Below are 22983 nucleotides of genomic sequence, written 5' to 3'. Positions count from 1 at the left end.
TATATTGCCTGTGTGCTGTGTAAAATATTGTCAAAATACATCTTGATCATACCAAGTAATATTGTTCTGTGATCATAACAATTTTGACTGTGTGTGGGGAGCCTAACGTATTGCTCAGACTATGTATCATAACAAATTATTCCGTGGGCACTATGGAGTATGGGTCTTATTACGAAAACTTTTGATCATTAGGGTATTCAATTCACGACAATAAAAGTACAAATAATGATATAAATGAACTTTTAAGTAACAATATGGCATGCAGTAAGGAGGAAATTGAGAGAAAGCGTTTAGCCGCTCTTCAAAAGCGAATAAGCAAGTTACCCAACGAAAACATTCCTCAAAAGCAAAATGAACAGCCGAAACCGACCGAATGGTTGTTTACTTCTCAAAGTTCGAACATAGGCCCTGTAAAATCAAATATTGGAACTCATAATACGTTTCACCCCTACGCAAAACCTGAATGTAGTAAACGAAATGAGAATACAGTGCCTGTGAGTAAAGTTGTGAGTGGGACAATATATTTAATATCAGAGCATAGATTTGAGGTGAACCCATCGGAGTTTTGCACACCTCTTATCAATATTTTTAAGAGCATACCTTCTAGGAGTTACGGTAAGATAAAAATGCGGCAGATTTTGTATTGTGTTTGCAGTGGTTATCTCTTAGTTTTGAGCTCGGGTCGGGCCCCCTCTCCAACCCGCCAACTTCCATCTCCAATTCGAGGAGCACCATTCAAAACGTTACCTTGAGCTCCATTTATATTATGATATGATATTTTTCTTCACCGTTAAAGCTAGGAATTTATTATTTTAATTGCTTAAATTAAAAAAGTGCATAGGTCTGATAAATTGGATGTGCCAGGGATCAAACTTGGTTCGCCGAAAAAGGAGGCTGAAGCACTAACTACTAAGCTAACGCTGTTTACAAAATACTTGGCATATAAACAGTTTATAATGTTTTACTGTCTGTTATCTTGAAGCAAGCCTTAGTAACGCTTTGCATAGTGACAGAAAGAAGTTAACCATATTATTTAGTAGACACAGAGTGTCTAGTGTTTAGTGTCACACTTGCCACCAAAATAGCAGTTCTTGGCCGGTCCGGGATGTTGAGAGAGGTCACCTGAAAATCATCTCTGTAGCAGTTGATCATAAAACCACTGCTACAGCCTAACACTGAGGCAATACTCTGTTTGGGAGAAACAACACCACAGATATGTCACTGCCAACATGGAATTTTTTTTTATATAATTTTTTTTTTTTAATAGTTTAAGTTGTCATTGATAAGTTTTTGTGTAATATGTACTTTATATGTTAATTGTAATGTGTTGTTTTTTTCCCAAATATAAGTTTTTCTTTTTTTTTTTTTTTTAATATGTCGTGCAAATGGTTTCAGATTCAAAATCAAAGCTGTGGAACTTTTCAATAGATGATTACCAAAATGTTATGTCTAAAATTGGACCACTAGCACCCTATATAGTTATGGGCCCACTGCCACTATATGTGTTAAAGGTATTATAAGTACTAATACTAATAAAGCAAGAACATATGTAGCTAAAGCCAAAGTCATTATCATCATTCTGGTTTATTAAGGTTTCAAAAGTGCTTATAAAGTAGGCCTTCTTGAATAAATGAATTTAGAATTTTTGAATTGGAATTTGACAAAATGGCATTTTCATATCTAAGGACCTGATATAATCGTTTCTTTAGAAAGAATTGGTTTCTCCTATTATTTATTTTAAACAATTATAGATTCACAAAAATTTTTAAAAATCTTTAAATTTAAGTGTTTTTTTTAAAATTCTTTAGCTAAAATTGAGCGAATAAATTATCATACTATATTATATATATATTTAACGGCCGATTGGCGCAGTGGGCAGCAACCCTGCTTTCTGAGTCCAAGGCTGTGGGTTCCATTCCCACTACTGGAAAATGTTCTTTGTTATAAGCACAAATGTTTTTCAGTGTCTGGGTGTTTATATGTATATTCTAAGTATTTATGTATATTATTCATAAAAATATTCATCGGTCATCTCAGTACCCATTACTCAAGCTAACACTTACTTTGGGGCTAGATGGCAATGTGTGTATTGTGGTAGTATATTTATTTATTTATCTTTTTAGATACTAAATGATCCGTTAGTGGAACCTAACACTGTAGACTTATCGCCCATAGAGAAAACACTTAGAAACAAATTGATGCCTTTCCAGGAAGAAGGTGTAAGGTATGTAATTTAAAAATAGATAAAAATTTAAATTTGCAAACTTATAGATTGCTTGTAAAACATATGAATGCATGGGAATCAAAAACAGCAGCCTTTTTGTAACAATGCAAGGATGGTGTGCAGTGGGTTTCTTACCAGGGTATGCAAACAGCAGAAAAATTGCATTAATTGCAAAAAATCCACCTCCTATAAGAGTTATATATAAATTTTAGGGTAGGCAGTGCTTTTGTGCATGTTTGAAATGCACGCCACTGTCTGCATATGGACATAGCAGAGCCACCAGGTATCATCTATTATTTACTAGCTGTCCCGGCGAACTTCATACCGCGGATCTTTTTTTTTTCTTGATGAATGTTATATTTTAATACTTATTATCCTATTCCGGCCGAAAGGAAACCCAAAAAATCAAATATCATAAAAATTGTGCCGTTTTTGAGTTAAAAATGGTGTAACTAACACAACATTCTTTTATATATATATAGAGGTAATAATGATAGAGCAAGCAGCAAATCAATTATTACCGGAAAAAACAAATAAAATGACATTTTCTAAAAATGAATCCTAGCAAGATCGATTTATCGCCCCCGAAACCCCCTTTATACTAAATTTCATAAAATCGTTGGAGCTGATTCCGAGATTCCAATTATATATGTGCAAGAATTGCTTGTTTAAAGATATAAAGATTTGACTTTGACTTTGACTTTGATGGCTCAACATAGTAAGTGGAAATCCATTGCCTATAAACAGCAACTGTAACATGCCGCCCTGTGCCCATCAATTTGAGGCGTAGGTGTTAAGCCTCATGTGTCTGTAATCACACCGGAAACCACGCCCTTCAGACCGGAACACAGCATTGCAACAATGTTGCTTAGAAGCAGAACTAATCATGGCGATAGTACTTCCCCGGACGAACTCTGCCACTGAAAGCTTTACTACTACTGCTTATTTTTTAGATCTAAGGAAATAATTTCTCAATTATTCACATAAAGGAAAATTTATATGTAATGTGATGAATAAAACGTGCATAATAATTTTGTTCCTCCGTCACCATACTACCTCAGAACTGTGAGACGCCGTGAACGGTGGCATCCTTATGTAGTTGGCATTCAGTTAACACGTTCAAAGCTTTTTTGAGCCACGTTTCTGATAGGTGCCGCTATGGTTTAAACGCCTTTCCGGTAATGTTGTTTCCTGCCATTTAAAACCTGTATACATTTATCGTCATCATCATCACCTCAACCAATTGACGTCCACTGCTGGAGATAGGTCTTTTGTAGGGAGTTCCACAATACACGGTCCTGGGCCGCTTGCCTCCAGCGGCTCCCAGCTACTCGTCTGATGTCATCTGTCCACCTCGTTTGGGGCCGACGTACGCTGCGTTTACCGGTGCGGGGTCGCCATTCCAGCACCTTAACACCCCAACGTCCATCGTTTCTCACAGCTATGTGCTCCAACCATTGCCACTTTAGTTTCGCGACTCGCTGAGCTATGTCGCTAACTCTAGTTCTCCTACGGATCTCTTCCTTTCTGATTCGATCACGTAGAGATACTCCTAACATAGTTCTCTCCATCGCCCGCTGAGTGACTCTGATACTTCTTAGGCAAGGGTGTACCTTAAGCTTGTCTGTATACCTTAGGCAAGGGTGAGTAGGCATTTTCTAGTTAAGCGCGCCCCGACTTAGATCTCATCCTTGCTTTATATCTGGCATGATAGTCGTCAAGCGCCAGCCTATCCAATGAAAAAAAAACAAGTCAGGTTTAGGCTTTCATTTCCATCATCATCATCATTCTATTACCGGCCCACTACATAGTACGAGTCTCCCACAATGAGAAAGGGTTGAGTTGAAAAGGCCGTAGTCCATCACGATCCACCAATCCGAACTGGGCTAGCAGTTCGGATTGGTGGACTCCACACACCTTTGAGAACAATATGGAGAACTCTCAGGCATGCAGGTATCCCCACGATGTTTTCCTTCACCGTTGAAGCAAGTGATATTCTAAATGCTTTAAACGCACAATACTTAGAAAAGTTAGAGGTGCTTTTATAGTAGCGCTGTGGTAATTTAACCGGATTCGATTCCCGGCCGGGAAAATTCGGAAATATGTGATTTCAGAATTTTCTCTGGTTGTCTTGTGGGAGGCTTTGGCCGTGGCTAGTTACCACCCTACCGACAAAGACGTGCCGCTAAGCGATTTAGTGTTCGGGTGCGATGTCACGAAGAAACCGTCTCGGGGTATGCCGTACTCCCTAACAGGTTAGCCCGCTACCATCTTAGACTGCATCATCACTTACGACTTACCACCAGGATTGCAGTCAAGGGCTGACTCGTGGTGGAATACAAAAATAGCTTAGAACGCACATAGTTTAGAAAAGTTAGAGGTGCTTGCTGGGATTCGAAATCGGCCGCCCGAAAGTGAAATCGAAGCCCTTCCCACTGCGCTATCACCGCTTACATTGTAAGGTATTTTAATTGTATAACTCTTTCAATAGGTTCGGTATAGCACGCCGCGGGCGGTGTATGATCGCAGATGATATGGGGCTGGGCAAAACCTTCCAGGCGCTGGCCATCGCCAGCTACTACTCTCACAACTGGCCGATGCTCATTGTCACTACTTCTTCTATGAGGTAAATCGTGATTATCAACTACCGCTACAGAGCACGGGTCAGTCTCTCAGTATAAGAAGGGCTTAGGCCACCATGCTAGCCAAGTTCGGATAAGTAGACTACACACGCCTTTAAGGACATCATGGAGAACTCTCCGGCATGCAGGTTTCATACGATGTTAAATAAAATAGCTTTTATCCGTATATCATTTGTATAGCGTGGTATTATTTGACGGTATTTGACGGCCGACTGGCGCAGTTGGCAGCGACCCTGCTTTCTGAGTCCAAGGCCGTGGGTTCGATTCCCACAGCTGGAAAATGTTTGTGTGATGAGCATAAGTGTTTTTCAGTGTCTGGGTGTTTATATGTATTTTCTAAGTATTTATGTATATATAATTCATAAAAATATTCATCAGTTATCTTAGTACCCATAACACAAGCTACGCTTACTTTGGGGCTAGGTGGCAATGTGTGTATTGTTGTAGTATATTTATTTATTTATTTATTTATTATGGAGAACTCTCAGGCATGCATTATTTTAGGTATTTCATTATTATTAACCTTTTACCGGCTCGCTAGAGGGCACGGGTAAAATGGTTCTAGTCATAGTCCACCATGCTGGCCAAGTTCGGATAAGTAGACTTCACACGCCTTTGATGACATTATGGAGAACTCTCAGGCATGCATTTTTTTCGGGATTTCATTGTTATCAACCTATTACCGGCCTGCTACAAGGTACGGGTCTCTTCTCAGTATGGGAAGAGTCTCGTTGTAGTCCACCCCGATGGCCACTTGGATGGATAGACTTCACATGACATTATGGAGAACTCTCAGGCATGCAGGTTTTCTTAAATAATTCATTATTATCAAACTATGACGGGACCGCTACAGAGTACGGGTCTCCTCTAAGTATGAAAAGGGCTTAAGACATTGTCCACCACGCTGGCCAAGTTCGGATTAATCGACTGCACACCACTTTATGGACATTATAAAGAACTCTTTTAGGTTTTTTTGGGTTTTTCATTATTATTACCGATCCACTAAAGGGCACGGTTCTCCTCCCACCATGAGAAGGGTATAGGCAGTAGTCCATGACGCTGACCCAGTGCAGGTTGGTGGACTCCACACGCATTTGAGAACAATGTGGAGAACTCTCAGGCATGCAGGTTTCCTCACAGTGTTTTCCTTCACCCTTGAAGCAATCTATATTCTAAATGCTATAAAAGCACATAACTTACGTTTCTGGGATTTGAACTCGGTCTCCCGGAAGTGAAGCCGAAGTCCCAACCAATTGGCTATCACCGCTATACACGCACACACCTTAGTATAATAAATTTCTTTCTGTTAAAATATTTTAATACTAAGTGAATGTAAAATAAAATATTTTCAGAGAGACCTGGCAAAGTAAGATCCGCGAACTTTTGCCGTCAATTCCATCGATGAATGTAGTCACTCTCACAACTAGCAAAGACAGCAAATTGGTTGCAGATAAACAGGTAATTTATTATTGGATAGAAGCAGGCGTTTGCTGAAATCCATAATATATTATGAAAATTATTCATTGTAAACCGAAACCGGAGCATCCTCAGGAGATGTTGACTTAACAATTATCCATTGTAAAGTCAACATCTCCTGAGGATGCTCCGGTTTCGGAGTGAAATGTGCGTAGAGGGTACATTGCCGAAGAATCTCTTGGTGTGGAGTATACCGATTGAAGAAATTATAAATTACATCCTGCTGTTCGCGGAGTATAGCAAATTAAGTTTAATTTTAATAAGGTAATTTATTTATTGATTTATAGCACACACCAACAATTAATTGTAACTAAATTCATAAAAAAAAAATTGTGTGTTAGAATTACAAATCACTTAATATCTGTTCACTAAACTATGTTTAACGCTTCTAAGCGATAAGACCGCCTTTTGTATTCTACTCCAGGCTTTATGATTCTCTCCATTCGTACTTTACGAAAGAGAAACAATATTCCCAACTGTGTAGTGGTGTACAAATAAAGAGTTTTAACAAAAAAAAATATTTAAAAAAAACTATATATGATCGTTCATAAAATTAATGCAAGCTGTCTTACTTATTATGTGATAATATAAAACATCTTTTTATAAAAAGTTATTATTAGATTCTGTGATGCAAAAGTTTATTTATATTTAAGTATTAATACCCTAAAAAAAATCACCTGGAAAACTGTCAGTTCCCGCGGGATTTTTGAAAATACCGAAATTAACGCGGACGAAGTTAGTTATTTATATTAATATTATAAAGAGGTAACGTTTGTGAGATTGTGACGTTGTAAGGGGTAATGTCTGGATCTACTGAACCGATTTTCAAAATTATTTCACCAATAGAAAGCTACGTTATTGTGTAGTGCCATAGGCTATATTTACCTGAAATCTGAAAAGAACTTTTCGTGGGAGTCGGATTTACAAAGTGAGTCGGAGCAAAAACAGTCGATCGAAATAATTTCTTACGAACGCTGCCCTAACGATGAGAAATATAGAATGAAAGAAATATAATATATTGAGTTTTATAGAAAAGTTTTAGAGTTTGATAATGCCTAATATAAAGTCCGGGATAGCATATGTATAACTGTTATACTTAAGTAACAAAAAGTAGTTTTTTATTTAAAAAAAAAATTAAAATCATATTAAAAAAATAATCTAATTCTTATCTAAATAAGCAAACTAATAGTCTTAAGTATTTAAAACAATTTTTTTTTCCCTTTTATTGCATATAATTTGGACAAATGGTTAATCCTTTTTTGAGAGATTTCGATGCGTGCGATGTATGAACCGAAAACGGTACGCCAAAACGACGAAATGAAGTCGGAATTGTTTATTTAAAGTTCTAAAAACAGTTTGCGACAATATAAGACTATTTTTTAAGGTTGACTCATGACACAGGGCCTGCTAATCATATATTATTATTATTTTTTTTTTATTGTAGACCCAGGTTGTAATAGTCAGTTACAAGATCACTAGTATGCATACAGATTTACTGAAGAGCAAGAAGTTTGGCGTTCTTATTATTGTAAGTATAAAATGTAATGTATATTTAATAGTCATTAAACCGTGAACTGATTAATGAATTTAGTGAAACCAGTGAAGTTTGTTCCTTTAATAGAAAAATCCTATTATAACATTAAGGATTACGTGAATGATAGAAAAGCTTGGGTACGAACTGCTCTGACTTTATAGCCAAATTTCGACTGTGTGATGGTGATAGCAACAAAAAACCTGGCTAAGTTTATTGTGCACTCTTCTTAGACCAGGGCGCATTTGGAACCCTTCTAATAAACCTCCTTTAAGTTAGCGAATGTAATTATCACCATCACCTAATATATAACAGTGGTAACATGTTATATGTTACGCTTCATAAGTGCCTGTGATAATGTCTACATGAATAAAACGGTTTAGACTTCCGATTGGCGCAGTGGGCAGCGACCCTGCTTTCTAAGTCAAGGGCGGTGGGTTCGATTCCCACAGCTGGAAAATGTTTGTGTGATGAACAGGAATGTTTTTCAGTGTCTGGGTGTTTATATGTATTTATGTATATTATTCATTAAAAAATATTCATCAGTCATCTTAGCGCCCATAACACAGGCTACGCTTACTTTGGGGCTAGATGGCGATGTGTGTATTGTCGTAGTATAAAAAAAATCATTTTTGAATTATGAATTTTTCATCGGTCACTTTTCACTGGAAGCCCGTTTTTCTAATATACTGCATTTTTTTTTAGTTCAGATAGTTTAAATTAAATTAGAATTTAAGGAGAGGCTCGGTAGAATCTGCCTTCAGAACCTGTGTTAGAGTTAATACATACAAAAGTGCTTAAAGAAGTAGCCTAGATGAATTTTATTTATGGCACATTTGAGATGATTAAACAGAGCAGGGAAATATCCTATTGTTGGCCAGGATGAGTCTCACTACCTCAAGTCGCATAAAGCTCAGTGTACAACGGCACTGGTCAGCATTGCACGGCAGTGTTCACGCGTGGTGCTTTTGAGCGGCACTCCCGCTCTGAGTCGGCCCGCGGAGCTTTACACGCAGCTGGCACTGATCGAGCCGCGTCTGTTCACATCCTACACTGAATATGGTCAGTTTCGCTATTGTATTACACCGAGTAGATAATTATTGTATTACCATACACCCATCGATGGATTTCATATAGAGATATTTTATGTATTAAAAAAACACCCATCGATAAATATATATAGAGAGATAAAAATCGAATTACCAATTTCCCATCGGTAGACAGATATTGAGAGAAAATTGTTATTTTACCAAACACCCATCAATAAATAGATATAGCTAAATAATTGTTGCATTACCAAACACCCATTGATTGATAGACATAGAGAGATAATTATTGTTGTATTACCAAAAACCCGTCAGTAGGCAGATATGGGGAGATAATTGTTGTATTACGAAACACCCATCGATTGATAGACATAGAGAGATTAATTATTATTGTTGTATTACCAAACACTCATCAAAAGATTGATATAGAGATATGATATAATGATTGTAATACCAAACACCCATCTATAAATAGACTGAGAAATAATTGTTGTATAACCAAACACCCAGCAATAGGTTGATATAGTGAGATAATTATTTTATTGCCAAAAACCCATCAGTAGGCAGATATGGAGAGATAATTGTTGTAATACCAAATCATCTACAGATAGACTGAGAAATAATTGTTGTATTAACAAACACTCAGCCATATTGATATAGAGAGCATATTATTGTATTACCAAACATCCACCAATTTATAGACACAGAGAGATAATTATTGTTGTACTACCAAACATCCAACAATAGATAGCAAGATATAGAGAGATCATGATTATCAAACACGCATCGATAGATAGATTATGAAAGATAATTATTGTATTACAAAACACCTCACTCTTATAAAGAGAACGTTTTAGGCCATAGTCCATCAATATGGTAAACAGACTTCACACGAGTTACACGGTTAGATATACAAATCTCTTTACGATGTGTTACTTTACGTTTAAAACAAGTGATATCCCATTGCCCAAAACGCAAATAACTCCGAAAGTTAAAAAGGTGTATCCTAATAACTGGGCTTTCACCGCTAGCCGCCTATTCCTTTTTAACACGCTTTTATTATCGCTTTTTTAAGATATTATCAAAATGATAATCACTACTCATATCTGTCAATAAAATATTTATAACTTGACACCACGCACCCCACGCTTTTTTTACAATAATTTTTTTTATTTTTATTCACACTTATAAATTTATATTTATTGATATTTTTAACACTATTCTTAATTTAAATTTATTTTCAATTTTTTAGTTCGGTTTTCTATTAAAAGCGTGTTTTTTAGTTTTTTTTTTAAACTATTATTTTATAATAATGTTTTAAGGTAAAAGATATTGCGCCGGCAAGCTATCTCACTTTGGTTGGGACATGACGGGCCAGTCGAATCTGACGGAACTTCAAATTATACTCCAGAAGCGGTTCCTCATCCGAAGAACAAAGGAGCAAGTTCTACCCACGCTAGAGGAAAAAACCAGGTGATTATGACACTTAAAAACGAAGTATGACAAGCTCGAGCTGTGTTTTACGCCATTGGTTGCCTGGAAGAGCTCGCTATAATATTTTTTCTTTATTTGGTACCTAAGACCCTATTAGACTAGCTATTTTCAAAAGCCGTGTTATAACATCACTATTTGTCATTATAATTTTGTTGTTCGTATATAATTATGTGTACTTATATATCTATAGTAAATATATATAAATATTTATTATTTTATATATATATATATATATACAATACAATACAACAAAGCTCCTGGTCAAATGTTATTGTCATATATTTTTCCCGATACCTCGCCCAATAACCGCGACTAACCAGTCGGCATGGTGGGTAAGAACCACACAGCCGATCAATTGCTGGTCTTCCCTCTATGCACGTCACTGCCATCAGGTGTGATTGCAGTCAAGCGCTCTTCTGTAAACATAAAAAAAAACGAGAGCAAAAGTTGCTGGCAACAGCTAGTAGTCTATAAAATTAATTTAATTTTTACAGAGAATCAGTAATATTGGATCAGTCGCTTCTCCAATTCTCTACGGAGGATGAGAGGGGACTGTCACAAATGGCTGAACACTACAAGAGTACCAAGTCCTCGGAGAAGCACGCCGCACTGATCACATTCTTCAGCGAGTCTGCCACCGTGAAGATACCAGCTATTTGGTATGTCCATTATCATTATTCCTCATCATCAACATCAACCAAATTCAAAATTCTAAATTCATTTATTTCAAGTAGGCCTATAGCACTTTTGATACGTCAAGTCTGTCTGTGTGTAGTGACTCTACCACCGGTTCGGAAGGCAGATTCTACCGAGAATCAGCCGGCAAAAAACTCACCAGTTGCTCTTTTCCAATATCAACATTTTACATTTTAACATTAATTTTTCTATCTTGTGAGAGATGAAAGCGGAGACGGATGCTTCCAAGCAACTTTGTCGTTTAGAAATTCATCAATTGTATAGTAACCTTGCTGTAATAAATGTGTTTTAACTTATGCTTTGGTAGGTCCAAAATCACCTTAAGAATCATATTATAAAAGCGTACACTCAATCCCGCAAATGACTTCTGCACCTTTCGCAGATGTCACTAATTTATGACCATTTCTTGTAAGTCGACTATTTATGTCTTCTTTTTGTTTATAAAGACTAATATGTTGTCTTACAAATACTATATTATTATAAATATATTGCGAAGCTACACTAAGTATACATATTCTTTAATTTTGATATATATATATACATACTACGACCATACACACATAGCCATCTAGCCCCAAAGTAAGCAAAGATTGTGTTATGGGTACTGAGATAGCTGACGATATTTTTATGAATATAATACACGTAAATACTTATAATATACAGATAAACACCCAGACACTGAAAAACATTCATGTTCATCACACAAACATTTTCCAGTTGTGGGAATCGAACCCACAGCCTTGGGCTGAGAAAGCAGGGTCGCTGCCCACTGCGCCAACCGGAAGTCGTATTAGTATTAAATATGAGATCCGTTCGCAGTAAATACATCAGACAGCTGCTGAAGGAGTGCAGTCACAAGTTCCTGATCTTCGCCCACCATCGCAACATGGTGGACGCGATCTGCGAGACGCTCGACGAGGCGGGCACCCACTATATTTGCATCGTGGGCTCCACACCGCCGCGCATCAGAGCCGTGAGTCATTTCAGTAACTTGAGTAGCCATTTAACGCGAGGAGTGGGGTTTGCTGATGTTCTGGACTTTCGCATATTTTTCAGTTTTGAGTTATTCCAAAATGATAAAATTTAAAATTCAAGCGCGTAAAATTCAAAGTTCAATTATAATGTCTGGTGGAAGGCTTTGGCCGTGGCTAGTTACCACCCTACCGACAAAGACGTGCCGCTAAGCGATTTAGTGTTCCTATCTATATAACTATCATACTGCTAAACAGGTTAGCCCGCTACCATCTTAGACTGCATCATCACTTACCACCAGGTGAGATTGCCGTCAAGGACTAACTTGTAGTGGAATAAAAAAAATCAAAAATTTCGTTTTATTTGTAAAGATCTACATGAATAAAATATTTTTGAATTTGTTTGGAGGTGTGTGAAGTCCACCAATACGCACTGGGCCAGCGTGGTGGACTACGGCCTTAACCCCTTCTCATTTTAAAAACACCTCATGTAATTTATGGTTGCTTGGAAGCATCTGGCTCCGCTTTCAGCTCTCACAAGATAGAAAAATGAATGTCCAAAATGCAAAATGTAAATTGTTGATGTTAGAAAAGAGCAACTGCTGAGTTTCTTGCCGGCTTCTTCTCGGTAGAATCTGCCTTCCGAACCGGTGGTAGAATCACTACAAACAGACAGACTTGACGTTTCAAAAGTGCTTATATTAGGCCTACTTGAAATAAATGAATTTTGAATTTTGAATTTTGAATTTTGAATTTTGAATTTTGAATTTTGAATTTTTTGAATTTTATGGGCGCCCCCTTATACAATGTCAAGAAGTGCACCATCGTTATACAGGAGCTAGTGGAGAAGTTCCAGTACACAACGAATTGCCGCTGCGCGGTGCTGTCGATCACTGCCGCCAACTCCGGCCTCACCCTCACCGCGGCGGACATGGTGCTGTTCGCAGAGCTGCACTGGAACCCGGGGGTATAAATAATAAATAGATAAATATACTACGACAATACACACATCGCCATCTAGCCCCAAAGTAATTGTAGCTTGCGTTATGTGTACTAAGATAGCTGATGAATATTTTTATAAATATAATATACGTAAATACTTATAATATATAGATAAACACCCAGACACTAAAAACATTCGTGTTCATCACACTAACATTTGCCAGTTGTGGGAATCGAACCCACGACCAATATACAATAGTACAACACTACACAAGGTACTACAAGGTATACAATAGTAGTTTATGCAACATCCATTTTGTTTTTTTTTTTTTTTTGACGTGAAAACGTCTTATAGTTCGATATAGCCGGCTGTTGCGAGCACTAAAAAACATGACTCATGCGCCGTTACCTCGCTCTGAGGCGTTCCAGTCAGAGGCTTGAAGTGCGAGCGTGAGCGCGGAACGAGCGACATCTATCTCTCCAACTTTAGTGAGCGATGCGTCCGCGCGGACAGCTGCTGTACAATAATACATTTACATGTTTTCGTCAAGTATGAAGTGCAGTAAAAACTGTAAAAAAAGATAAAAAAATGACATACTTTTATTTATGTAACTAGAACAATTCAATTTACCTCTTTCTCTATATCCATACAAAATAACTATCAAACAAATAAAATTCAAATTTTCTATTGAAAAATGCAATCATTCAATCAGTATTTTCTTATGACGTTGTCACGTTCTCTAATCTAATAATAATGTCACGTAATCTGTTCATTATAATATTGCTAACTGGGTCTAACGTATGATTGTGTCCGGGTAGAGTACAGATTGTATAAAGAATCTCTACTTATCTTGATTTTATTGCCTCGCGAGGTGTAAAAGTAGAGTATTCAACTCGGGCTAAAGCTGCATTACTTTTGTTCGCCCCTGGAACCCTGGCTACACTAAGAATTCTAGATGCAACCCGTTCTAAAATCCCTCGTTTGCTTGGGATTTATCCCGGCGCCCGTAACGTAAGACATTGCTTCACCCCCTTGGTGAACAAGCTTCTACTGTCTCCTGCCTATAAGCCGTCCTGTCAAGAAACTGCAAATGAACAGGGAACGTGAAAATAAAATTTCCCTCCTTTATGAATACGTAGGTATCTTATTTGCTATATCAGCTTTGAGAACATTATGGAGCTTATGGATCACCTAATTAGTTAAATACAATATTTAAGCGATACTTTGTTACTGTCACCATGTCTATTATAGAAGTGTTTGTGTGCAGATTCTGACGCAAGCGGAGTCGCGTGCGCACCGCATCGGCAGGTCAGGCGCCGTGTGCGTGCGCTACTTGCTCGCTAGAGGTACGGCGGACGACTTCATGTGGCCAATGCTGCAGGACAAACTTAATGTGAGTACCTTTAATAATAATAATTGTAGTACACTTAAACTCTTTAAACACGCCCAGCTTGAAAACACCAACAGGCCATCCATACACACACACACACACACACACACACGCTCGCACGCACGCACGCACGCACGTACGCACGCACGCACGCAAACACGCAAACACATAAATTATCCGTTCCCGATCCATCCGTGAATTCACCATGTTACATGCAAAAGATTTTTTTATTAATTTAGTTAGGAAGGTTTTTGATATATGATCTTATTTAAACTAATGGAATATTATTCTTCTTTAAATATTATTTTTAAAATATGAATAATAACTGTATGAGTATTAACAGCGGTATAGTGACATCTTTATTAATTCTTCAAGTACAGTGACATCATTGTATGTTGACCAATAACAATGGTCCGTATATTTAATGTGAGGATATTAATATAAACTTGAAATATACTTTTACAATAAATCATAATTAATACATGCCTGAATTAAAATAAATAAAACATAAACGCGTTGTGTTGTTGTAGTTAATGGGACATCTTGCCGGAACGCTATATCGTTTTGCGGCACGTCTTTGTTAGTAAGATGGAGGGTAACTAGCCACCGCCCGGACGAGAAAAAAAACCTTAAAATATAAATTCCCAAATTGCCCCTGCAGAAAGATAAAAATTAAAAACTATATCCCCCGATTATATCCCCAAAACTATATCCCCCGATTATATCCCCAAAACTATATCCCCCGATTATATCCGCTAACAACATGCCCACCTCCTGAAGCCCGGGAATATGGAATATAGGAGAAGTTTACCTCCGTTTATGTTAAAGGTCTTATATCTACACAATATGTTACTAGTGCATGACATGTTTTTTTGTTTTAAATATAAAATGTAGTCAGTGTCACTCGTCAATGCATTAGGTTGTTTTATTATAGGTTATGGGCCGTACGCTCATAAAAATCGCGGTATTAAATCGTTTTAACAAGGATTTTGCAGTAAAGCAAGTGTTAAAACATTATATTCAGTGCGATTTAGCTGTGATATAACTTATCGTACTAATTATCGCAGTGTATAAGTGTAGAAACTGTTCATCAAAATGGCTACCAATTACCTATTATTTAATAAATGATCAATGGACAGGGTCATTGTTGTTGGCTGGATTGCCTGATCGTTTTGCTCCAATGATCATGGAAATCGAACATTCGGGCATTTCCATTACAGCAGATAATATCAAGACAAAATTATTAGACATGGAGTCGGTAGATTACAACGAGAGTGAAATGAACGGTGCTTTCGCCAGTCATTCAAATCATGCAAAGCAAAATAAGAATAATTTGTTAATGGCCAAGAAAAATTATGACGTTGGAAGTATTCCGTCAAAGTCAAATACCAAGGCGGTGAAATGCTACCGGTGTAAACAAGTCGGCCATTACAAAAATCAGTGCATGAATAACGAAAATAATTCAGCAAATAAGAAAAATAAAGAAATAATGCAATCAAACGCATTTAGTGCAGTATTTTTTAGTGCGAATTTCAACAAAAATGATTGGTATATCGATTCTGGGGCAAGCGTACACCTAACAGCAAACGAAAGTTGGGTTATGAATGCCAGATATAAACAAAATAAAGGAGTTGTCGTTGCTAATAGTGAGAAGATGACAGTATTATGTTCTGGCAATGTTAAAATAACGACTTCAACTGATGATTGTGAGTACGACATCGTGATAGAAGACGTATGCTGTATACCATCTCTGACTACCAACTTACTATCAGTCAGTCAACTAATTAAGAAAGGAAACAGTGTGTCTTTCACAGATAACGGCTGTCGTGTTTACAATAAAAAACAACAGTTAGTCGCTACAGCAGTATTGGTCAATGGAGCATACAAAGTAAACCTGGTATCGCAGGAGTATTTGGCTGCACCAGCTGTGTCAGGAGTAACATGGCATCGCAGATTAGGACATGTCAACAAGGAATACTTAAATAAAATGAAAAACGCTGTCTTGGGAATGGCATTAGATGAAAAAGTAGAAATAAGCAAAGCTTCTTGTACAACATGTTGTGAAGGTAAACAGTGTCGCTTACCATTTAGAGGCAGTGGTCAGAGAAGCAGTAATTTGCTAGATTTAGTGCACACAGACATTTGTGGCCCTATGGAGACTACATCGATAGGAGGAGCAAGGTATTTCTTGTTGTTTGTCGATGATTATAGTCGTATAACATTTGTTTATTTTCTGAGGCACAAAAATGAGGCATTGAAGTATTTCAAGATATTCAAAGCACAGGTGGAAAATCAAACAAAAAGAACAATAAAAGTGATAAGAAGCGATAACGGGTTAGAGTATTGCAATAAGGAATTTAAAGATTACCTAAACAGTGCTGGTATTATCCACCAGAAAAGCAACCCGTACACCCCAGAACAAAATGGTTTATGTGAAAGATTCAATCGCACAATTGTAGAAAAAGCAAGATGTCTACTGTTTGATGCGAATATGGAAAAAGAGATTTGGGGTGAGGCCACCAATACGGCAGTGTACCTGCAGAATCGAACTGTGGCTGCTGCGTTGGATAATAGAACGCCATATGAACTATGGACTGGCACAAAACCAAATATCAGTCACATTAGGATATTTGGTAGCACTGTCATGGTTCATGTTGCTAAACAAAAGCGTAAGAAATGGGATAAGAAATCAGTGAAATGTATTCTTACAGGATACCCAGATAACATAAAGGGATACAGAGTATACAATCCAGAAACAAGGACTGTGTTTACAAGAAGAGATGTGGTCATTATTGAGCCAGAAGTCAATTCTGAATGTATGATTCAAGTTCAAAACCAGAATGTTGCTTCAGTGGGGGATGAGGTTAAACCAGAACAACAAGGCCAGAAGGTAACAAGTTTTGAATCAACATCTAGTCTTGAAGATAGCTCTAACAGCGAAAATTATTATTCCTATGATGTCAATGATAAAACATATGTTCCAAGTGATTATGAAGACTCAGAGAGTATACTTCAGTGTAAAAATGAAGATTTCATGGACAGACCCAGACGAACACGGAAACCACCAGAGAGATATAGTATATCGAATCTTTGTGCAAGCGCTGAAACCTATGATGATGGGGCAGGTTTGACACTGAAGGAAGCTTTAAAAGGACCAGAAAAAAATCAGTGGATGTTGGCCATGCAAGAAGAACTACAGTGTTTCAAAGAAAATGATGCGTGGGAATTATGTGATAGTCCACAAGATGGTAGGGTTGTACAGTGTAAGTGGGTGCTTCGTAAAAAATATGATTGTGATAATAATGTTCGGTTTCGTGCACGTTTAGTTGCTAAAGGTTTTTCACACATTAAAGGTATAGACTATACAGAAACATTATCTCCTGTTGTGAGGCATACTACCATATCAGCAAGTTATTGGTTGTATAATGTACGTAGCAGTTCTAACCAGGCCTGATATTACTTATACAGTTGGATTTTTGAGTCAATTTAACAATTGCTATTCTACTGATCATTGTGCATATGTAAACCGTCTATTGAGATACAAAAAATTACGGTTTGAAGTACACTGCTGAAGGAAATTCAATACTAGAAGGATATGTAGATGCAGATTGGGGTGCAAATGTTAAAGATAGGAAGTCTTATACAGGTTATTGTTTCACTTTATCTGGTTGTGTAATTTGGGAAACTAATAAACAAGCCTTTTCTAGTAGTGAGGCCGAATATATGGCTATTACAGAAGCATGTAAAGAAGCAGTTTATTTGAGAAACTTACTATATGAAATTACACAAAATTGTTTAACGATAATCAGAGTGCTCATTTTGAGCACTCTGATAACTATGAATCCAATGTTTCAGAAGCGTACAAAACACATAGACATTAAGTTTCACTTTTGTAGAGAATGTGTAGTAAATAAAATTGTAAATGTGATGTATTTGCCTACAGCTGATATGCCAGCTGATGTATTCACGAAGGCTTTATGTACTGTGAAACTTTATAAGTTTTTGGATGTATTAGGTATTCAAAGATTATATTTTGTTTATACCTCCATATTGTTAGATATAGTAGGGGTGTTAAAGGTCTTATATCTACACAATATGTTACTAGTGCATGACATGTTTTTTTGTTTTAAATATAAAATGTAGTCAGTGTCACTCGTCAATGCATTAGGTTGTTTTATTATAGTTTATTATTACACATATATTATTTGAATATTATTTCGACTTGTGCACCAGTGCTCTAAGATTTGATAATGCTGTGGGAGAAGATAAATTTTTATTCTTTCCCCGGGGATATAATTGTCTCCCGCCCATGCTAGCCGTGCTACTGGGAATCGAATCCGAGATATCTTACTAATAAGACTGGAGAATCCTGCAGGTCAACTCATAGGGGACTTTTAATTGTTTGCAGGTTCTGAACAACGTCGGTCTCAGCGGCGACACGTTCGAAGATACTACCACAAAGCATCAGGTATTTATCGTATTATGAATATAGGTTTATGTAAAAGATAATGTATTATAAAATACATAAATAAATACCAATTGTATGTATACATTATGTATACTCAATTTTTTTTATAAAATAATCTTTATATATATAATTCTTCTAATGTCACTGAACTCCTACTAAACGGCTGGACCGATTTGAATGAATTTTTTTGTATGCGTTTGTGTGGCATCCTGGATGGTTTAGATTCACAAATCTGTCCGAAAGATGGCGCTCCAGTCGGTATCTAGGTTATTTACCTATACTGCAACTAAACGGCTAAATTTATTCAGGTACGAGTTTGTTTTGATAAATTATTTTAGTGGGATAGCTGATCTATCGAGGAAGGCTAAAGGAGGAGTATATAGGAGTATATACCATCACGCTAAGACTAAAAGGAGCATAGGACCAATGAAGAATGTTTCAAAATCGGCCACTTAGCTTACGCCACGTGCGCTGCGTAAACGGTTAAAGTTTCGATAAAATCACGCATGAAAAAGTTTTTCCTTTTATCAGTTCTAAAAAAGGCTGGGACAGGCGACAGCATGTCTATCTTTTAAGGTAAACTTTTGCGCGGACGACGTCGCGAGGGACCTCTAGTAATAATATAAGCGTGTGATGTCTATCAATTCTCACTCGGCCATTAAAAGAGTGCGGCCCTAAACCCTTTTAATTCTAAGCGGAGAGCAATCTGCTGTAGTGGGTTTATAATGATGATGATAAGAATTTAAGCTTGAATTCAAATTCAAATTCAAAAATTCTTTATTCATGTCATCACAGGCACTTATGAAGCGTTCATACATAAATGTTTAGATAATTGTAGCAATATGCGTAGAAAATATTAGCCTTCCGAAACCAAGTTCCGGGTTTCATAATATATACAAATATTTTTAAATAACATTTGATTATTATTTTTAATAATAGGTCAAATATTTTCTGGATTAGTTAATAGAAAACAGACCTAAAGGACACGAGATCATTATCGCCACTTTTCTGAAATAATATCTGACATAATGTCGATATAGATATGGTTATCGATACCTATAATCTATATCATTATCGATATTAAAATAGAAATTGTAATCGATATCATAATCGATATCGCAATCGATTTTTGTAATTGATGTGAAAATCTATGATGATGTGAAATAACTATAATCGATAACGTTATCAAGTTTGATATAGATATCATAATTGATGTTGTAATAACTATCGATATCGATATCGATATCGTAATGATTACTGTTATTGATATCAAAATTAATATCTATATCGATATAGTAATCGATAGCAATATCGATATTAAAATCGATATTAAAATCGGTTTTATAATCGACTAGCGGACCCACGCGACTTCGTCCGCATGTAAGTCGACTTAAAAAATAGTTATATGCTGTCGCGGACTGTTTTATAGAACTTTAAAGCTACAACAATTCCGACAATTCCGACATACTACATACTTCCGTCGTTTGGCGTAACGTTTACCGTTCACGCGTCGCACGCATCAGAATCTCCCAAAAAGGATATTTTATATCTCATCAATGATAGTAGCCATTCGTCGTAGCGTGATGTTATATAGCCATAATTGTTACTAACAATCCAAAAAAAAAAAAACAGCATTTTCTGAGATTAGCGCGTTCAACCAATAAAAATTTAATATTTCAACTATGCCTATCCAAAAAACCACGTCAATCTAAAACTCCGTTGCGCGGATGTTGTAAGACAAATGCGGAAAAAATTGCGATGCTATCCTGTAGAAGACTTTCCGGGATAAAAAGAAGTCTATGATCTATTCCTTTTATTTTTGACGTGACAACGTCTTATAAATTGGTTTGCCGGGTGACACTTCAAGAAACTGCGTTACGCTCCGCTCACGTTATGCGCTCACAATGAGAGCGAGTGAGAGGCACGCGTCCCTTCCACTCGGGCATGGTTAGCCCGCCTAAGAGCGAGAGAGACAGACATAAAAAGTGAAAGGCACGCGTCCCTTTGTAGTAAACGCTGTTTCATTGTACGCAAATGTATTGCAAGTTATTGTATGTATATTTGTATATAAATACGTATGTATGTGTAAAGGTAAAAATAAAATTTTGTTAATATGAAATTCAGTGCGAGATTCTTTGTATAAATTAATGTTTTAAATATAATTCTTTGTATAAATAAATGTTTTAAATTGTTACTATTATTTCATCCTTCTTCCTACTATACGAATGAATATTCACATTAAAAGGCAACCAATTTTTTATATTCTTAATCTAGAACTCTGCGTACAAACTATTTTTTTTTGGCCTAAATGAAGTTTATTATTATTATTATTATTCCAGACTATATTGTAGGTATCTTTGCCAAATTTTAGCCAAATCGGTTCATTCGTTGTGGCGTTAAACATCCATCCATCTATTCATCTTTACATACTTACATCCATCCATCCATACATCTATTCTCACAAACTTTGGCATTTATAATATTAGTAGAATGGTACGTATGCATACGATAGTTGTCCCATAGGGCTATCAAATAAAAAAATTATTATTAAAATCGGTGCAAATTTAACGGAGATATGAAGTAAAATTGTTTAAAAATTACATCCGATTTCCCGGAGGAAACTTAATGTTTATCGGGATAAAAAGTATCCGATATGTTGACCGGTATATGTTAGATATCAGCTACCACTATACCAAATTTTATTTAAATCCGTTCAGTAGTTTTCATGTGATAACAGACAGGCAGACAAAAATTAAATAAAAATCTGTTTTGGACTCAGTATCGATTATAAAGCAAACCTCGGACAAAATTTTCAAAATATATTAAATGTACAGAAATCTTCCAGTTACAGTTTTATTATAAGTAAAGATATTAAAATCGATATCGATGTCGATATTATAATCGATATCGTAATCGATTACTGTAATCGATTACTGTTATCGATATGAAAATCGATATCATAACCGATAACTGCAATCGATTACAGTAATCGATATGAAACTCAATAGTTGTAATCGATATCATAATCAAAATCTTAATCGATAATTGTTATCGTTTATTGTTATGATTATCAAAATTAATATCCATATCGATTTGGTAATCGATACCTATAAACGATGCTATAATTGATTTTAAAATCTATATTAAATTAAATTTTATAATCGATATTAAAATCGATTTTACGATCGATATGAAAATCGATATTAAAATCAATTTTATAATCGCTATTAAAATCGATATGAAAATCGATATTAAATCGATAACTGCAATCGACTACAGTAATCGATATGAAACTCAATAGTTGTAATCGATATCATAATCAAAATCTTAATCGACAATTGTTATCGTTTATTGTTATCAATATAAAAATTAATATCCATATCGATATGGTAATCAAAACCTATAAACGATATCATAATTGATTTTAAAATCGATATTAAAATCGGTATTAAAATCTTAAAACATTGAGTTCGTTTGCTACCATATAGCTCTTAACCTGTAAATTATCTTTACTTCCAGGAGAGCAGAAACTCCATTACACAGTATCTATCGCCGAAAAGTGTCAAAAACAAATTCGATTATATTCCCGGCACAAATATTCGCAAGGTACAGTCGCCAGTCAACAGTATGGCAAGCAGTGTAAACACACAAGCATTAAACCAATGTGGACCAAACATTGGGACAAAGACTGGACAAAACGGCCAATTTTCATCAAATGGATTTGCACCAAATACACATGCAGCAGACCAATGCGAACTTGCAAACGAAACAAACATTGGGTCAAATGCGCAAACAATTGAACAAGAGATAGACAAATCATTTCAAGAATATGATGATGATGACGATCTTTTAGCTGATTTGGATCTATGATTGTAATTTATTAATGTCCTTATTGGTTTAATTATTTTTGTAATTTTTTTTTTTAAATGATTTGTTTGTTTTTCTGCAATTGAGCTCAATATAGGTAGAGTAGGTAGATTAAAAGGTTGTTTATCTGTATAATAAAAAAAAAGGTAGATAAAAAAAATTCCTTGTAAATAAAAAATAGCAGCTATTTCATAGTTTTATTTTCATAATCCTAAGCAAACTGATTGAGGAAAAG

General features: G+C 36.1%; 1 protein-coding gene across 1 annotated transcript; it reads left to right on the top strand.

Annotated features, from left to right (window-relative positions):
• Positions 1 to 55: 55 nt before the first annotated feature.
• On the top strand, positions 56 to 22912 carry LOC120630926 (SWI/SNF-related matrix-associated actin-dependent regulator of chromatin subfamily A-like protein 1). The gene is made up of 14 exons (XM_039900269.1): positions 56 to 615; positions 1396 to 1511; positions 2124 to 2224; positions 4716 to 4850; positions 6219 to 6324; positions 7787 to 7870; positions 8755 to 8935; positions 10242 to 10392; positions 10908 to 11072; positions 11929 to 12082; positions 12916 to 13047; positions 14291 to 14416; positions 18822 to 18881; positions 22401 to 22912. Exons 1-14 carry the CDS (start codon positions 255 to 257, stop codon positions 22749 to 22751), a joined length of 2223 nt encoding a protein of 740 aa, XP_039756203.1. The 5' UTR covers positions 56 to 254; the 3' UTR covers positions 22752 to 22912.
• The last annotated feature ends 71 nt before the right edge of the window (positions 22913 to 22983 follow it).

The sequence above is a fragment of the Pararge aegeria genome, chromosome 17, assembly GCF_905163445.1.
Source record: "Pararge aegeria chromosome 17, ilParAegt1.1, whole genome shotgun sequence".
Classification (NCBI taxonomy): Eukaryota; Metazoa; Arthropoda; class Insecta; order Lepidoptera; family Nymphalidae; genus Pararge; species Pararge aegeria.
The sequence above is the reverse complement of the archived record's forward strand: the minus strand, read 5'-3'. Positions and strand labels throughout refer to the sequence as shown.

Coding starts and splice junctions, on each gene's coding strand:
- LOC120630926 (XM_039900269.1), top strand. CDS start 255: ATGGCATGCAGTAAGGAGGAAATTGAGAGAAAGCGTTTAGCCGCTCTT. Junction 616..1,395: donor CATACCTTCTAGGAGTTACG/GTAAGATAAAAA, acceptor AAATGGTTTCAG/ATTCAAAATCAAAGCTGTGG. Junction 1,512..2,123: donor TGCCACTATATGTGTTAAAG/GTATTATAAGTA, acceptor TTATCTTTTTAG/ATACTAAATGATCCGTTAGT.